This window comes from Phocoena phocoena, chromosome 21, assembly GCF_963924675.1.
Source record: "Phocoena phocoena chromosome 21, mPhoPho1.1, whole genome shotgun sequence".
Classification (NCBI taxonomy): Eukaryota; Metazoa; Chordata; class Mammalia; order Artiodactyla; family Phocoenidae; genus Phocoena; species Phocoena phocoena.
Window position 1 is genome coordinate 26,756,955 of NC_089239.1, and position 19,351 is coordinate 26,776,305.

The following is a 19,351-nucleotide window of genomic DNA, read 5'->3' on the forward strand; positions in this document are numbered from 1 at the left end:
AATTTAAATTGTGTATGTATAAATTAATCCAATATCAATTTAAACATCATGAAATTAGCAAAAATAGGAGTACATGCTCAAATCATATTTTCTTTGACATTCCCTATTGTATGGTCCTTTGGAACATAGCCAACCCTCACTATGTCACGTCCACAATAACAGCAATACAAATCATGAACATATCCTTCACTGGCCCTTTCAAAAGAAACACATTACAGTTGTAAAACTGGTGTTTCCCTTCTCATTTATCTTGTCAACAATTTTTTCTTCGAAGTAAAGCTTTCACCCTTGAACTGTGTACAGTTACCACAGCACTATCACAAAGAACACCTGTCACTGTCCTAAACTTACATCAACAATCCCTTTGTTTAGGAAAATAAAGAACATATTAGGAAAAAAAATTGGTTTAAAAGGAAATTTGCATAAGGGTACAATTTCTTCTAAAAACAGGAGTCAGCGTTCGTCTCTCAAGTTATGAAGTTTGAGGACAATGGTTACATACGATTTCACCTCTTTATTAAAGGGACGACTGCGTACAAACTCTCTGCGTTCTTGATGAAGCAATGACAAGAACACAAAACAACACAGAAGCTTGAGGGGTGGCCACCGTGGGGCCCCTGCAAAGCCAACCTGCAGACTCGGACCCAGCACCTCTATCCTCCTCTGGTGGGATGCTGTTTCCACCTTGTCGTCCTGGGACAACGTTGGGAGAATGAATGCCTGACATCCCTCATCCTGGGACCCATCTGAGATGAGCTGGTGAGCAAACTCAATGTGGAGAGAGCCTGGAGGAGGCGTCGGAAGGACATGGAATGGGAGAAGGACCAAAGACGGAAAGGGAGGGGCGCCCACGTTCTCTTTCTTCCGACAGCTCTCCATCCTTTCTCTGAGCTTAAACGTGTCTGTGTTATGACCTAATGACAAAAGAAAACACCACGAAGGGAAGCACCCACTGACTTAGTTCACAGGCTGTACTTACGGACACAGACTGGGGTGTGTCCGGACCACTTGTGGTCTTGCAAGCATATCCGGACGGAAGTCCCCACGAGCCGGAAACCGGGGTTGCACTGATAAACCACGGTGTCCCTGTAACTGAAGCCGTCGCCGCTGATGTGGCCGTTCACGATGGGATCCGGGGAGCCGCAGTGGCCAGCTGAAAAGCAAGCAAAACCAACAAAAACACGCTGGAGAGCTTGTCTTCTATAAAAGTACCACATTCGTGGAGAAACAACAGAGTCCCACGGTATGGCACGGGGAACTCTATTCAACATCCTGGGATAAACCACAATGGAGAAGAATATACAAAAGGATATATATGTATATGTATAACCGGGTCACTACGCTGTACAGGAAAAATTAACACACCATTGTAAATCAAGTATCCTCCAATAAAAAAATCTAAAATAATACAAGTACTACATTCAAAATTAGTTTATCTTTATTGTCAAGTGACTGACAGCGTTGAAAGCAAACATTATTGGAATTTTTTCCATTTATATATTTTTTATTTGATAGAGTTTTCTTCAACTCATTAATTTTTCTCAACAATTGTGGGTAACATAAGTAATAGTTCAAATATAAAATTGTTAAAAGGTATTTCCCCAGGTATGGTTTCTCCATTTATTTCTTTTACTTATTGATATTTTATGTTATTTATCTATTTATTCTATTTCCAAATAAAGGCCAAAAAAAAGGAAGAGACACTTGGAATTAATATAAGTTCTGTAACCCTACTGAAAATGGGTAGCAAAGAAAAGGATGGAAAGATCTCCCCGTGAGAGACTAGATTCCTGAACTATCTGTGAAATTCCAAAGGAAGGATTGATATCAGAAAATAAGTTCAATTTCAGAAAATGTCCATTTGAGTTATGTTTGAACTGATGTCTAGGGGAAAATGTCACATCCTCAGTTGAACACAGAAGTCCAGAGCTCAGGGGAGGGACACCCTGCAGACAGAGATTTAGGAAAAGCTAGATTACAGATGGAGGCTGAACCCAACAGGTGGCTGAGCTCGCCCGTGAAAAGTATGTACAGCAACGAAAGAAAGGGCCCAAAGACGAAACTGGGGTGAACATCAATACTTAAGGGGAGGAAAATAGTACTGATGTGAGGACTCTGATATGTAAGGAGGTCGCTGGCAAACAGGGTGCCAGAGAAGCTTCAGAACCAGAGGGCTTCCAAGTGGGGAGAGAAGCTAGAGGAATTTTCAGTCCTTCGTGAGTTGAAGGCAGGGGAATGACAAAGCTTCTTTGCCTGAAAAAGCTTTAATCTGGGTCCTGACACTCCCCCGAGGCCCACCTGTGCACCTCCTTGTAAAAGCCAACTTCAGCAAGCACCCTTCTAAGTCACCCTACAAGAACCCTCCAGCCTCAACATCTGATCCAGTTTCTCATCCCCACCTGCCACTGGTAGGTGGGTTCAGCCAGAACCCCTCCAAGCCCTGAGGTTCCCTCTCAGGAATGTCCCACCTGTGCCCCCTCCCTGCCCCTTGGCTGTGACCCCCACGGGCCCACACAGCATCTGGGGTTGAGCCATATCTTTGTGAAATCCCATCACCCTGGTCCCTACACCAATCGCTAGGGTCCTAAAAAAAAGTCTGCCTCATTATCTTTAAGGAGCGCCATGAATATTCTTTCTCTGTAACAGTAGGAAGGTGCTGTGTGGTCCGGGGAAAACTAGGAGAGGCGGGATTCCCTTCTTCTCTTTCGCTCTCCTTCCACTTTCTTTCCTTCCCCTCCATCCGTCCTCCTCTCTGCCCCTCCCCCCCCACCTCTCCCCTCCTCTCGTACATGGAAAGAGTATCTTGTTAACAAACTATGGAGCATTAGCAGTAACTGACATGAAAAGGATGTGAGTGACACACGGGTTTCGGATAGACAAGGAGAGTTCCTAAATTGTCCGCCAAAACTCGCTCCTTAGGCTGGAGCAGCTGCAGAGCGTTTTGGGGTGGATTTCGCCTGGCCGCTACCGCCCCGAATAGAGCACCCAGCTGCCAGTGCTTTACTCAGAGCACAGGAACCCCAAAGCCGCAGACCATGGCCAAACTACTGTCATATGACACTCAGGGTTAATGCCACCATTCTGGACGAATTCTCAACAGTACCCTCTATTTCTGTTTAAGGCAATGCAGCTGCATTGTGTTACCCTAGGTTTGAACTAGATCTGTTATCAGCAAGATGACCTTGCAGAGGACAGAGGGAGAAAACCGAATCGGTGATAGGTGTCCCTCTTTGAGCAGAATCTCTGCCCCAACATTTGTAAGAGGTCGGGTCAAGTTGTGCTCGATTCGCTTGATCTCTTGTCACCTCTGCAGCTTTTACACTCAGCAGATCCAGATCAATAAAGCTGATTCTGACCAGAAGCCAGGTCGCCTCCCCCCACACCAGGCGTGACTCAAGCAGGGAACTGGGAGGAGGCTGAATGTTCTCCGGGGGTTGAAAGGAGGGCTTCTGAGGCTGTTATCCTGAAACACGGATGCGGGCTCCTTCCCAGAGGCTGGGCTTTGCACGGCCATCTCCGTCAGGTAGAGACGTGGAGCCCCACTCACATCCCCGAGACAAGAAAGGAGCCAGAGCCACCACACATGGGCTTACTACTGCAGGGATCCAGCCACTTCCGAGGCGAGAAGGAAATGACGTAATTTTGAGAAGCACACACCAAAATAACACACTCCAATCCTCAAAGAGAGTGTGGGCCACCTGATTCCTGGCTGTTACTCTAGAGAATGTCAAGTATTTGGGGGTATTCTGAACCTGATCAGCACTCCAAGAGGAGGGACCCAGGCTCAGGGTAACTGAGATGCTGGAAAGGGTACATTGCGACGAAAGTCCCCCTCCCTCTCCATGATCTGCACAGCCTCACTGTTGACTTAGACAAACAAGACTGGCAAGACTCACTTTTAAACCTCAACCATATTGTTTTCATCTAAGTTTGCAGTAGGAGCACATGCTTCAAGGCCACATTCTCTGTTGAAAGCCTGGCAAATAAGCGCTCCTCACAGCAAGGAGATATCTGTGCACCCCAGACACCAGAAGGCAAGGGTGACAGGCTTGTGTGGAAACAAAGGCTTCCAACAGCAACTCTTCTCTGACATGTGGACGCTTCAGTTCTGGGAGGAACTGCCCTTAAAGACCTAAAGAAAATCGGGGATGTCTTTCAAAAACACTCCCTTTCAGCTCAGTGCCTGAAGGAAGAAGAATTGACAGCCTCACCTCAAACTTCACTTCCTATTTTAAGTACATGTGGACGATGTCACTTCTGGGTCTGAAGCTGGTAGAGAACAATCTGTTTGTCACTCCTATAACTTTCCAGCCCTCAGGTAGTTCCTCTTTAAAACATTCAAAGTCTTAGACCAATTATGGGCTATTCACAAATACAGAATATTTCACTTAGAGTATTTAACCAAAATTTCAACAGTACCATGTCAAAATGTTGTAGAAGGGAAAAACTGTATGAGGTGGAATTTGAATTCAATGTACTCTGAGCTCTATTTCAAATTTAAGATTCTGTTATCCTATGATAATACTGGGATATGTCCTTTGTGAATTTTTTTAATGTAGCCCCAGTTTTGTTATAGACACACTATGTAGAAAGCATTTCTCTATCTTTGTAACTAGGTTCAGATATCTGCTGACCGTCTAACATGTATTAGTCACTCATTAGACATTTGATGAAGTGAATAGAGATAAAGTAACTTCACGTTTTCAAAGCATTTCCAAATCCACTGTCTCCTAGGTGGCTTTCCTTTATTGGCAATAATTGAATGCTGACTAGCTGTGGGCCAGCAATGTCCTTGGGGCTGGGGATTCAATGAAGAATAAGGTACAATCATAAAAGAGACGGGACGTCTGACACGGAAAGTGCCCCAGGGTGTTTGCCCCTAAAGAGGTGAGGAACAGGGAAACTTCCCTGGTGGTCCAGGGGTTAAGAATCCGCCTTGCAACACAGGCGACACCAGTTCAATCCCGAGTCAGGGAACTAAGATCCCACGTGCCCCAGGGCAACTAAGCCCTCGCATCACAGCTAGAGAGAAGCCCACTGTAATGAAGGGCCCTGAGACCCAACTCAGCCTAAATAAATAAATAAATAAACATTGTTAAAAATAAATAAATAAAAATAAAAAGTACATTAAAACTAAAAAGAGGTGAGGCGTAGAGAGGGACATGTAGCCCAGCTGGGCATCAGACACCCTGAAAGAGGCAACATTTAAGGCCTGAAGGGTGCACGTTTGTTAGCCAGGTGAAGGTGACAGAATGGTCCCTGTATTGAGAACTTTTATTTATTTTTAGAGTCTCAGTTAAAATGAAGACTATGGAGCTATTGGACCAAACTATGCATTTCCCAGAAGGTCACCCATTTTACCCTCTTCAGTTTATGACCTTACATATTTCATGTGCTACATCTCCATAACTTTGGGTGCATTAAATTATTACTATTCCACTGAGTATAAAAAGCAGTAAAGAAGGATAAGTAACTCTATTAACTGGAAAAAAAAAAAAAAAGAATTGGGATGAGGGCAGCCCTGCACATTTCAAAACAAAATATCAACTAAATAAAATAATGTGATTATCCAGTAGATCCGCCACTGTGATGCCAGGGCCCTAGGTTTTGTGTTTGTGCTTTTGTTTGCTTGTTTCTTTTTCATTAGCATTTGGCTTCAGCTTAAACAAAGATCACTAAATGTTTTTTACGGGCAATTCTGTAGCGGGTGTCATCACACCTAGGAAATCAAGGAAGCCAAATTTCCTGACAAATGGTTCCATTAAAGTGCGGACAGAAAATCTAAGTGAAAAGCACGTGGCCTATTTTATTTTTACATCAATCCTACTCGTGAATTTAATAACCTGCTACTAATCAGAGCCTGAGAGCTCTGGCTAGCAAGGCGCTAAAGAATGAGGTAGAATGCCGTAAACCTGTAACTGCATAGGATTTTTAATTCAATGGACAGATTGATTGATAGGTACAGAGATATATCCTAAAGGAACTGCTGAATTTTCTTTTAGTTAAGTGTGAATAACCAATTCTACTACTTCCACATTCCTAGAACGTTACACTTTAATTCTCCATTTTCTCCCTGCTGAAGACAGGCATTACTATGGAACGGGTAATTCTCCAACTGCTTAAAATTGTTCTTGAGAGAATCAGTAGCAGAATCAAGAATTCCATGCTGGGGTGGGTATTTTCCAGTTCTAGTCAGGTGACTCTCTTTTGTTTCACACACTATACCATTAAAAAATATCATTCACATTGGCCTGTTAAGACGAATTGAACAATGGAATAGGAATTCCATGAAATTTCTGAAAAATTGAGATTTCGTACCTGTGAATGGGTCACTAGAGTCTGCAGGTTTCACCTCATTTGCAAAATGACTCCCCTGTGAAAATCACTGGCCTTTAAGTTTATGCTACTTTAGATAAAAACAATACAGCTTTCGTTATATTTACTACATTTTAGTTATTATGCTTTAGTTAGATGTCCCAAATAGAAAAGAGAATCTCTTTTAACCATCTTTCTCAAAAATTGAGTTAGGAGGAATAAAATCTACCAAACTTCGCTAAAACACAGAGTGGTGGCCAGGTTGAATGAATGCCAGTCGCCTCTCACAGGGAGAAGTCGCCTTGGGGCTGCCAGGAGCCAGACCCAGGGAGAAAGAGGGACGGGGCAAGGGGATTCTCAGTTTCCTCCTGGGTCGAGCGTTTCCCACAAACTCGTCCCGCGTGGGAACTGGAGAAGGCAGACGGCGGCCCAGCCGTGTGGGAGCCCAGATCATGGTCTCAAGCACAGAGAAGCCGCCAGCCCGCGGCCCTGACATCACGCAGCCCGGGCCAGCACATGGCACAGGGGGACCGGCACTTTCCGCGAGTAACGCGTTTATCCCCCAGGGCAGGGCCTCAGCAGGACCAGCCTCTCCAAGCAGTGGTCCTAGAACGTTATTGTCCAGAGTGTACACGCAGATGTTTTAGTGTGTGTCGTACAACGATTCTGAGCAGCAGAGCGAATATTCTGAAAACTGCGCCCTGGATGAATGGAATCCCTTGCGTCCTCTGTCCCCATACCTGCCGTTGCATCCCTGCTGTCTGGGGGTCACGTGCACGTACACTGTAGAGATGGAGTCCCACCCATGGGCAGGGTTTTGCAGCAGCTAGCTGAGCTCTCTGGACTGTGCATCACTGTTTCTGATGCTGCACTGATCACGGTCTGCAACCTAACAAACGGCACTGACTTTCAGTGGTGACTTTACTGAGTGACAGACACAGAGTGTCAGATGTCAGTCGTGCCTAACCTCACAACCAAGGCAGAGTCTGAACGCTTCTTTCAAGTATTGAATACTTTCAGGGAACGTGTGTTAGAGCCTCTTACAATTACCTAGACTCGTGCAATTTCAGAAGCGAATTCTGTGATTTGGGAATTTGATACAGTTCCACTGGTGCCATGGAAACCTGCTCCTCCAAGGGGCCTGCTGGGTGTGTGGCTCCCAGGTTACAGGAGTTCCCTGTGCTGGGCATCCTCGCTGCGGGGTCTGTGCGTCAATAGGAACTGAATAGCTGGATCTCTCTCCTGTCCTAAGGCCACACTCTCTCACACTCACACATACACACAAACACGTCGCCCCCCACCCCAGAATTCCCTATTTTAAGGTCAACCTTCTTTTCACTGTGCCAGTTTGTATCAGTACAAATACTAAATATTGGTTTGGGGATTAGAACCGAATACATTCATACATTTTTAGAAAATCTACAAACCAAACATTCAACCTTCATGTTTGCTTTGTTATTATTGGTACTTATTGCTGAAAATAAAATAATAAGCGTTGTAAGTACACTGTACCTGCAAGAGAATTAGAAATGCAATCTGCTTCATTCTGCCCATTCCAGTGATAACTCCAGCTTGGGGCTAAAGGCAGGGGTATTTGGCAGTGAATTCTAAAGCCAATAGCAAACACCGCTTGAGTATTAACAAATGGTCATGAAATGTCAGCTGGATCAGATCCTCTTATGTACAGGGAACACATTTAAGAGCATTAAACATCGATGGATGGTATTTAAATCTCCAGATGTGTGCATATTAAAGGAACACATTTGAGTTCTCACAAATGAGACTTCTTCTTTTTCTCCACGAGCAATTTTGAGGGGTAATGTTGAGCAACTTTGTGGAAGTCCGAGAAAATGCAGTATCGCAGAAAGCACATGAATCTTGGCAGGGATCGGCCGGAGCGGTGTGATGAGCTGTGCAACACTCTGTGCCCTTAGTAACACCAACGACCAGGGCCCATCCCTTTGCCACAAAATGCATTTGTATCACATCTCTGTTTGACACACCCTAGTCAATGGCAATTATTTTAAACCATATTTGATAAGAAAATTTCAGGCCAGTACCATGATTTGGGTAGTCTCTGGGGCTTTCAGAAATCTTTCATCTGCCTTTTTATTAATGTAGTCCCTCAATGTACCACACTTTTTACCTCTATCACTTTGCACACACTGCCCTTTTGCATAAAACTTCGTTCACATTCTTGTCTGCCTGTAAGATGTCATATAACTTAATCCAAATCCACCCTGTGTTTGCAGTCTAAACAAACCCTAAAGGAATTACTGCCCATTAATACTCAACGCAAACATCTCCCTTATTTTAGGTTTCCCTGCAGGAGACTCTACCTCCAGGACCATCCGTTTACAATACCTACATGGTTAGGGTTGTTTTGTTTTGAATTCAGCAGATAGAAATAGAATTTTTCTTACCTATTTATCTCCACTCTGAGACTGTGAGTTCTAAGAGCAGTGTCATGGCCTCTGCACCAGCATTAGCCCCTGCCTGATCTAGAGGGGGTGTTCGTGAAAGGACGTGAATTCTTTCCATGATCACATTGCCATATTAGCACCGTCCCTCAGCAACGTGGGACCACAGAGAGCCCCTGCCCGGGATGTGCTTGGTTCAGGCGAACCATCAGGACCTCCTGCCTCACAGTTCTGCACCTGTACAGCTGCTGTTTGCTCTGTGGCCCTCATTTCTGGGATGACCCTAGTCCATTTCCGTGTGTTGGAGTCCCCTGTTCATCAAAGTGGCTCCCTCCCTGGGTATGGGGAGGACTCTGCATGGACCTCTCTCCTGACATTCATCAATCTCAACTTTTTATTAAAGATACTTGGTTTTTATCTTGTTTATTCCTTTGATGATAATTTCCTTACAAGAAAAAAGAACCACCTCCTATTTACCTTTACAGCCTGTGCAATATTTCTTGAGGAATTGAATGAAAATCACTAGATAATATTCAGAAATAGAGACAGAAGCACTTGTGGCTGGGAGGAATATTGTGACATTTATCTGCGAGCCACTGATAATGTGGATGTAAAATGTGAAGATCAGCACTGAGTGTTTCCAATTATGTTACCTTCCCTGACTACCATACAGCCTAAGTTTTATACTGCAGATTCCTTTTGTACTGAGATCAAGGAGGGAGGGGTTAATCTTTCTGCTCTAATATCATCTTTTTGCTGCAGTATCAGCATTGTCATAATCACTTGTTTTATTAAAAATCTGTACGTGGATCTATCATCAAACACAAGGCCTTTGAATACTTTCCAGTTTTATTCCCTAACAACTATGGAAAAACATGGTCTCATGATATCATTTTGAATCATGTCATTTAGCTATTTTAGCCACATGAATGTCACCATGATATCATATTTACAAAAGAATTCATCTCCTCATAGGTCATTATAGCAATGCAAACTTACTTCAGATAATAGCAAAATAATCTAATAAAAAAAGATAATGTTCTTTAGGTGGGAAATGTCTCAATCTATCACTGACGTCTTGAGTAAACAGATTAAAAGAGGTAACAGAGGGAAAGACATGATGGGTTACTATGTGTTGAAAAAGTCTAAATGATATAAATGGTATCAACAGATTAATGTAGCTTTCTATGATAGGAGACCTGGATTACAAATGTACAACCTCGTGTAGTCGGTGTGCTCTGTGTCGGGTTCAATGCAAACTACTGCAGGGAAGATAAACAGAAGAAAATAATTAAGGGAGCATGGGGACAGTAAAACTTGCCTGATGGACTGTAAGTTACCCGATATGCAGATATGGGGTGAGCCTTCTCAGTGCTTAATTCTCCAGCTCAGGGAGATTTGTAGCATTGCATAGCACAGCTGGTAAATCAGAACAAGTCCGGGGCAATTCACAGCCCCCTGGGAGAGCCCAGTTGTAAAGCAGGGACGATGGCGTTGATTCAGTGTGGGCTAACCCTTTATAAAAATGTACTCTGATACACATAATGTATTACTTTGCCTAAATTTTAGGTATAATTATGTTTGCACACAGGGTTGCCCAGCTTTCCTTCTTCTATCTTTTCTCAAAGGTTCTAGCTTAGAATTCAGACTAGGTACCTGCAAACACAGCATAATTAGGTTCTCGAATGTTAGACAAAGAAAATCACCCGTCATCTCCTTAAATCCAGCTGTCCTACCATTAACAATCACAAGACTCTCACTGTGGCAGCGTCTGTGCATATGCTTGGCCATTTCTGTTGCAGTGATCATCAAGGAATCCGGTGTATTCTTCCCCGACGGAAACCACTGGAAATAACCATCGTACCACAACTAGAAACAAGCGATCCCTGCTCCACATGAAATAGAAGGAAAATCTCAGGCAAAAGCGTTTTTGTTCTAGTAACCCTAAAAATAAGCAAGATACCTCACGCACAACTTGAAAAATGTTTTTGCCAAAGTATTTTGCATTGTGATGGAGAAGGCAGGGTGGGTGTAGAATCAATAAAGCTGAGTCTAATGGAGCCCCAGACGAAAACCTGCCAGGTGGCCAACCACCTTCTATAGGAAGTCTTCACTGCATTTCTGGACAGATCCCACATGTTAAAAAATAAATAAGGGAAAATATTTCTTATATTGGGTCTGAAAACTATTTTTCTGTACACAGACTCTGCTATTTCAAACCAATGAATGGAGCTGTTTCGTTAATATCATTAGCAATCCCGGTCCTTGCCCTTGGCAGATGTGTTTAATTAATTTTATTTCTTTTTCTTTTCTTCTTTCTCCCACCAACTATTTTAAATATTTGAAAATAGATATTAATTACTTCCTAACTTTTCTCTCAGCCAAACTTAGGATCACAAGTTTTCCAAACACTCCTCCAGTGTCATGGTTACCAGATCCTTCACCACATACACATTTCAATTCCTCAAGAGCCCATGTAAACTGTCTCACAGAACTGAAATGATCACCCCAGATACGGCCACTCAGGCTCACGGAACAAGATGGAGACTAGTCACAAAACAATATCAGTGTCAGAGGCATCTCTTCGCACAAACGAGCCTTCCATTGTCCAAAACACCCAGTCCTTCTGTGTGTGCTATGATTTCATAATTTTCTCCTCACCATGTACATTGAGTTCTTTTGTTTTTTACTTTGAGTAAAATTTTACACTATTTCCATTATTTTCCTATGTCTAATGAAATCTATTTGGCCGACCATTCGATTTGAAGATTCCCTGAATCTGCCATCACATATTTATTCTTACTCTTTCAGCTAGCAGTGTTATGCCCTCACCCAGGAGCTAAATGTTTTGGAAAGGACTAGAGTGAGGAGAGAGAAACAAACACCTGGAAACCTCCTTCCCAAATCACAGCAATCCACTGAACATCATTCATGTACTGTCCCTCAGGCAATCTTTTTTTTTTTTTTTTTTTTTTGCCGTACGCGGGCCTCTCACTGTTGTGGCCTCTCCCGTTGCGGAGCACAGGCTCCGGACGCGCAGGCTCAGCGGCCATGGCTCATGGGCCCAGCCGCTCCGCGGCATGTGGGATCTTCCCAGACCGGGGTACGAACCTGCGTCCCCTGCATCGGCAGGCGGACTCTCAACCACTGTGCCACCAGGGAAGCCCTAGAGTACTTCCTTTTAATGACATCCCACAGGAGCCAATGACTCGGCCATCTTCCCCCTGGTACCCGAAGCTTGCTTGGATGGGACTCTCCTGGCCAGGAGACTCAACGCTACTTGAAACTCTCAAGTTCTCTTTGATGGACTCCTTCTCTTTCTTGGGGTTCCAGTGTCTGATATAAAAGATTCTCTAACCTTCATATTCACATCATAATTCTTTACAGAAAAGACAGCATAAGGAGGAAGCTGAGCCCTTCTGCTTTCTTTCATCCACTTCCTTTAACACCAACTCTGATGAGTGAACTTGGGTTTTATTTCAAACGTCACTTATGCATGCGCCTTACATTTCATGGTCCTGAATAATTCTGTTGTTCCCAGCTCGTGGCAGATCTGTCCTTCAGGACATGGCCCTTCAAGTGTACTTCATTCTCTTAACTGGATGCATTGTAGACATCTGGTGTAACTGTCTCTGTTTCCTTGGGTAATTTCCCATTTCCTCCACACTGGGGTGATTTGTTTCTTAAAGTCAGAGTTTTGGGGGTTGTTTCGGTTTTTGAGGGTCCTGCCTCTTCTCTGTTAGAGTTGAAGTCATGGGATCATATAGACTATTTTTGCAAAGTATCTGAATTTCTAGAAAGTATCCCTAGCGATTACCTCCTTCGTCACTGTGAGTCATTTTCCTTCCATGACTATATAGTTTATCCTCACAGGGTCTGCATGAGCCTAAAGGTTACCCAAGGTCATTTAGCTTGGTAGAAACCCAGACTTTTAAGACATTCAAAACCATGGAAACATACAAAGGAATAATTCAAAAGACAAGAAATGGAAAGAAAATAATAGTGGGATTGGTAAGCAAGAGGCCCAGGAACCGTGCAGGATGGAGAACAAAATCATCCACGAAGAGCCACTTAGGTACTAAACACCCTCTTGGTGCAGGTGCCTTGGGGTGGGGAGTAAGTAGTCTAGCACGAAGGCTCATTTCTCCTCCAGCTAACTAACAAATTTCTCTTCACTGGTCAGAATTAGCATAGTAGTATAATGCCCTCTTTTATTGTATCTCTTTTTTTGAGAGATAAATATATTGGTGAAGTAGCACAAAATGTAAAAAACTACTTATAAAAAAAAAAAACTACTTATATACCCTAATGTTAGGAAGCCTGTGTTCTGTGGTCAAATTGCTTAGGTTTAATGCTGTTTTTGATGCATATTATTGGCTTTGCAACGTTGGGCAAATTCCTAAGCTCTAAGTTTTGTTTCTTATCTGTAAGTCGGAGTACTGAGCACTTACAATATGCTTAATGAGAGTTCAATAAGATAAAACTCAAAATGCACATTTTCAGTCATCAATAAATAACACCATTCAAATTACTATATCCAAATAGGGCATCTTGTTAATGTTTGGATTACGGAGGAATCCAACATCTACTCTGTCAGGTGTCTGTGCCAGATTTAGGATCACAGCCCCTCTTCCCTTTCCCCTTCTGAGCGTTTTATAATCTTCTCCAGTACAGACATCACCTCTGTTCTCCACCTGCTTGCTCTTCTCCCCACATTCTCCTGCTGTGTCTCGCACAGCACTCTGGGTCCTGTGGCCATGTATTCCTGCTGGGTTACACGACATTATCTACCCAACAGCCACCGATTTTTCAGGAAGAGAGCTATCCTTCACTGCCATATGCTGTGTATTATGGATTTTACCCCTTCACGTCTCAGTGGTAGCTGGGAGACTATGTTTACAAACTTTTAAAATATTTAAACTAAATTTATTACACATTCTTTACTCATTAGTTTATAAACATGTGGCTATGCATCATTTCTCACCCCTTTCTCATTGTGTCTTTTAAATACTTCATGCCTTTACAGTTGTATTATTCTTTACATGCCGTGTCCAAGTTCTACAACACTAATGTTTTATACATTATAATCTGGACATTTTTCTTCCTCTTTATTTTCAGTTTAAATTCCTTCTGAGCACTCCCTCTTCCAAAAAGTGTCTAAGCCATATTGCATACCACTGAGGCCATGCCTTGAGCTTCTCCATCCAGCCAACTATTCAATATGCATTTCATCCTTTCTACTTCAAAGTCCTAACCTTCTGTCAGAAGAATGCCACACAACAGGTAAAGGTTTATTTGCAATCAGTAAGGCTTGAGCTGGTCCCATGATTCAACAGTTACATAAGCTAAACTTGACCCTTAAAGCCCCTGAGGCTACCACTGCCCTACCTTCATCCCATAAGGCACTAATCAAATGTAAATTGCTATTACTTTCCATCTTACAATTCATAGCGGAGATGCAATTTCTTAGATCACCTAATCCCCTTCAAAGGCACCAAGTTCCCCTGCAGTTGACGGAGAAAACCTACCCCAACTGCAGCTGCCTTACGGAGAGCACTACTCAGTGGCCAATCTCACAAGAACAGTTAGGAAAGCTCAGAAAATCCCAGAAGCACTCGGCTGAAAACTACAGTGACTACACTCAACAGGAATATACACACACACAGAGTATTCGAGCAGCACTGATCTAAGTCTTGTATTAATCTGGAGGAAGTCATTTCATGGATAAGCCTGAAAACCTCCTTCTTTCGTCAGTTGCATTTTTCTGGGACTGCTACTTTACTTTCATCCTCAAATTCTCCTGAGTGTTTCTTCAAATTCTCTCCAGTGAAAAGAACAGATTATTACTATTTAAAATTTACTGGTCCTGGCTTAGTTCCTAAAGCGAGCCTAGCCCACAGAGGTTCAGAAGCTTAAACCTTCCAGCTTCTACTGCTTTGGAGTGATTACAAAATTACTGAGATCACAGAGAGAGTTCTAAAGGACTGAAAGCAGTTTATATGTTTTGCAAATTACTTGGAGATCTAAAAGGAGCGTCCGAAATCACTGTACTCTAAGCTGCTCATTCAACAATTTCCATGCACTTATTCACAAGATTTTTCCATGGAAAATTTTTCAGCCCAATTTTAAAAAAAATTGTCATGCAGAAAATGTTAATCCTTGGGAAAAAGAAGACCAAGTTACTATGCACACTTTCAGTTTTAAATAATTCATTGTCCTTATATTGACGGACATTAATATCACACTAACTTATTAACATAATTTTTAAAAAATTTAAAAAGATAAAATGTATGATAACTTTGAAGTTTATTTTCGTGCATTCTAAAGTCATATTGTAAAGTGCAGCATTAAAAACCCAGGTAGAGGGGCTTCCCTGGTGGCGCAGTGGTTGAGAATCTGCCTGCTAATGCAGGGGACACGGGTTCGAGCCCTGGTCTGGGAGGATCCCACATGCCACGGAGCAACTAGGCCCGTGAGCCACAACTACTGAGCCTGCGCGTCTGGAGCCTGTGCTCCGCAACAAGAGAGGCCGCGATAGTTAGAGGCCCGCGCACCGCGATGAAGAGTGGCCCCCGCTTGCCACAAATAGAGAAAGCCCTCGCACAGAAATGAAGATCCAACACAGCAAAAATAAATAAATTAATTAATAAACTCCTACCCCTAATATCCTCTTAAGAAGAAAAAGAAAAACCCAGGTAGGATTTAGTAACACTCTGTCAGAGCATTTATGGCAAGCAGTGCCATGCTTTACCCAGCCATCCTCTATTTTTAAGGTTTATTTGAGTTAAACAAGTGCCCGATGATGGATTAATTTACCCAGACAGCGAGTCTCGGGGCCGCTCCAGAGCCCATTGGCCAAGCATTCTCTGACGTGAGAACCCACAAGTGTGTAGCCTGTGTTACACGTGAATATGGCTGTGGCGCCATACACTGTCATTGTTCCAATCTTGTTCCCATTCGGGGGAAAGGACAGGCTTCCACACGAGATCACTAGAAGGAAAAGAAAAACAGAGTGAATATTATTTCAGGTCTGCAGACTGCTCTTTTGTTTAAAAACGACAAAATCTTCAGTCTTCATTTTCATTAAGAACACGGGCAGGGGTGCCATCTAAGGGTGAGCTAGACACACCACCTAGGAAGCTTAATTTTTCTTCTCTTATATCCTTGAAATGAAAACTTGAAGGTTTAGGGTGGAATCCAAAACATCCCTTTTTTTACCCACTGCTATTTTTTTCATCCTCACAGGCAGCTAAACTTTTCTTGAGTAAACACACAGTATACAAACATATTCACACATGAGAAAATCAGTCAAATGAGTTGGCTTTCTGTCCTCTTTTCAGTCTACACCAATCACAAGAATCACATCATAGTTACCAGACACCTATGTGTGTGTAGCAGGAATTAAGAAAAGTGGGTGGTCTTTCCCAAAGTCATCAGCTGGTATAAAGTCATCAGCAGTGAGGAATTAAACCCGGGATGCCCACTGCAGCAGAAGGACTGAGTTCATTTTTTCTTCCGTTTACTTTTATAAGTTGTTGGGATCATGAACTCCATAAAAATGCTGACTATATAGGACATGTGCAAACTTTCTGAAAATTAAAAAATAATAAAATCTAGACCTTAAGTGATTATAGATGTAGGTACCCAGTTCACACGTGTGGCCAGCATAATTACTGACCGTGACCACTTACACCCACACGATAACTCCAGTTGGGGAGATGAATGCAATGGTCACTTTCATTATAGATACTTGTTATACCACCTGACTCCCTGCACTCTCCAAATCCACAAGTTTGAGCACAAAGAAATCAGTAGAATCTCAGGCGAGGAGGAAATCATGAAGTCATCAAGGCCAACTGCTCATCAGAGGCTGAAATGTGTTTTAACAGGTAAGAATGAAAGTGTTTGAAAAGCTCTTCTAAGAAGTGTGATAAAGACTTCCTGATGTACTGAGTGAGTTCTTATGTGTAAAGGGCTTAGGGCAAAGCTGCCATGTAGCTAAAAATTACTGAGCCCTAATTAACAGTAAACTGATAGGAGGCAGCGAAAAGTCATGATTAAGAACACAGATTCTGGCTGCGGGCTACCCAGCCAGGTTCTGCTCAGCTTTGCCAGTTCCTAGCTGGGTGGCGCCGGCCACCTTCTCTAAGTCTCCCAGTCCTCCTGGTTCATCACCTAAAGGTTAATACCAGCACCTGCCAGGTAGGGCTGTGCAGTGGATTCAAAGAGAGGACTGTGGGAGCACCTAAAGCAATGCCTTGCACCTGACCAGGGCTGGGTCCCGGTTCGCTAACAGTGAAGCCCATCTCAGGACCTATTCAGGGAACTGAATCCCAAGTCTGAAGACCTTTACTGGTAATTCAAGTGAAGAAAATTTTATCATTTAAACCAGTCTTTTGAATCAAGCTGATTTTACTCCAAGACACATAATCCTGGTTCCATTTCAAACGGACAGACAGACACAGCCAGGAAATGTGTGTTCTAGGGGCACTGCTCACCAAAAATTTGCGAAGTTCAGCTCTAGCGTATGTCATGATCAGAACATTATTGTTGTTGAGGGAACCATGAGGATTTCTTAGTTTGCAGGATTGTTAAACTCTTACAGGGTCATATCTTATGCATTTAGTGATACTGCTAACATGTTTGCTCTACCAAATGTCAATGGATTTGAGTCGGATTTAGATTTTTTACAATTAGTTATGAACTTTCCATTAAGCCTCTTCTCAAACATAGTATGAACTTCACCCTGAGCTATGATATTTAAAGATCCACTTGTAGCCATTCAGGATAATTGGACCGTGTTTTGAAACCTCAGCTTTTAGTAAGAAGTGTGAAATAGCAGTGAGGTCTGAGCACACCTCCTCTCGGAGGTCTTGACACACCGTTAATGGTGGACTAGCAGAAAGGCTGACTCTCTTCTATTCTTTTAGCCTCTGTTCAAAATATCCTGGTGACGGAACTATCTTAGGCTTGTCCGCTACTAAGATTCACTAGACTATAAAGAAGAACTAATGGAACAAATACTAGCTTTCCAGCAGCTGGATAATGGGGTCTCAGTCGTAGAGATTTGATTGGCAGTAAACCCAACACGTTAATGAGGTAGGCAGCACCCACCTGAAAAGTTCCCCTAATTGAAAGGGAAAACCCCTCTCCCCTAAAAAACAAACAAACAAAAACCTGTGTCAAACATCCAAGGGAAAGCTTTATTTCCGTGTTCTTTTCTCCCATCAAGTTTTCAAGAATAAAGTCAGTAAGTTTGCTGTTTTCTCTTCTGTTAAATATATATTCATACGGACAGTCAACTGTCTCCTCTGAATTCTCAGAGTGTGTCTTGCACAGAGGATGTGTGTCTTGGGCAGACGATGCTTAGCTGAAGACACTCAGGGTGCCCCCAGCTCTGCCCGATTTACTGTTGATACTGTAGTATTCTCTCATTATTACTGTGGATTCTAAGCTTTGCTTCACCCCCCCTGAAAAGCCTCTTTCCTCTGTCCTTCAATTCTACAGTTACAGTCATGTTGAAATCCTCTACTTTGAAAAAGAAATCATATTGAGACAGTTCATTTCTCAAACCTGTGAAGTCAACAGGATTATGGATGTTATTGTCGGCAATACAGATATTATTTGTGAATGTGACAAATAAATAGGGTCAAGAGTAGGTAATTTCAAACATGTTCTTCCTGGAAAAAAACCTTGTGAATATGCAGTTAGACAGGAGCAGCAAATACATGACATGACACACATGTGAATGGGGCAGTGCTGCCAATCGTGAAGAAAAGGTTCAGAGGACATATGATAGCTATTTTTAAGTATGTGAAGGCACGCCATACAGACCAGAATCTGGAATTGGATTAGTAGGCCAAGAGAGATAGTGCCAAGATACATGGATCAAGCCAGAAAGAAGGCCTCACTCAAAGTGAAAATGTCCACATGAAATCATTGTCCCTGGGGTAGTTAGTGTCACATGAGTTATTTAATGCAGGCTGGACACTTACTTGTGAGTATATTATCAAGAAAATTCACATTTAGGTCATTCTAAGTGATGACCAGTGTCCACACCGACACAGAATGGAATAAGAATGTCCACTCCGTGGCCTCCTATGACACAGATGAAGTGTGTAGTCTGAAGGATAAATGCTCCCGTGATGTTTTATGATCAATCCAGGCAGATACCCAATTATCAATACAAATAGGTCATCAAAGACCAGCCTGCCGACCTCACGGCTTGACCCAGGTCTAACTTATGCGAGCTCTGAACTAAGCAGTTAGGAAAGAGGTCCAGGCCAGAATTCAATGTTCTTTGGATATCTATAATACAGCAAAATTCCAATGTGGCTCTATAGGTCCATGTGTATAAAATTTTAAATGCAAAGATGATTTCTTTTTGATTCATGAATTTCTGTGATAAACATTTTTCTTAATTTTTAAAGCAGTAAGTCAAAAAATAAATACACATAACAAGAAAATTGCAATAGGCTCCAGCTTTTACACAGTCCTTGTGTTAGGGGGGTTATATGGGCACCCCCAGACATGGAATTTTAATTTTGCTTTCTTGTTTCTTGAGAGATAACCATTGATAGTCATTCCTCCTCAAAGATGGGTGACTGCCGAGCTAA

The 19,351-nt window shown here is 42.7% G+C and overlaps 1 protein-coding gene across 1 annotated transcript in view; it reads right to left on the reverse strand.

The window, feature by feature from the left end:
• Nucleotides 1-19,351, reverse strand: part of CSMD1 (CUB and Sushi multiple domains 1) — a 1,433,388-nt gene that overhangs the window by 41,861 nt on the left and 1,372,176 nt on the right. Inside the window, exons 52-53 of the mRNA XM_065899861.1 lie at nucleotides 15,552-15,725; nucleotides 980-1,153 (exon numbers count right to left, since the gene is read on the reverse strand). Coding sequence (XP_065755933.1) covers nucleotides 980-1,153; nucleotides 15,552-15,725 — 348 coding nt within the window. The remainder of the gene's footprint in view (nucleotides 1-979; nucleotides 1,154-15,551; nucleotides 15,726-19,351) is intronic.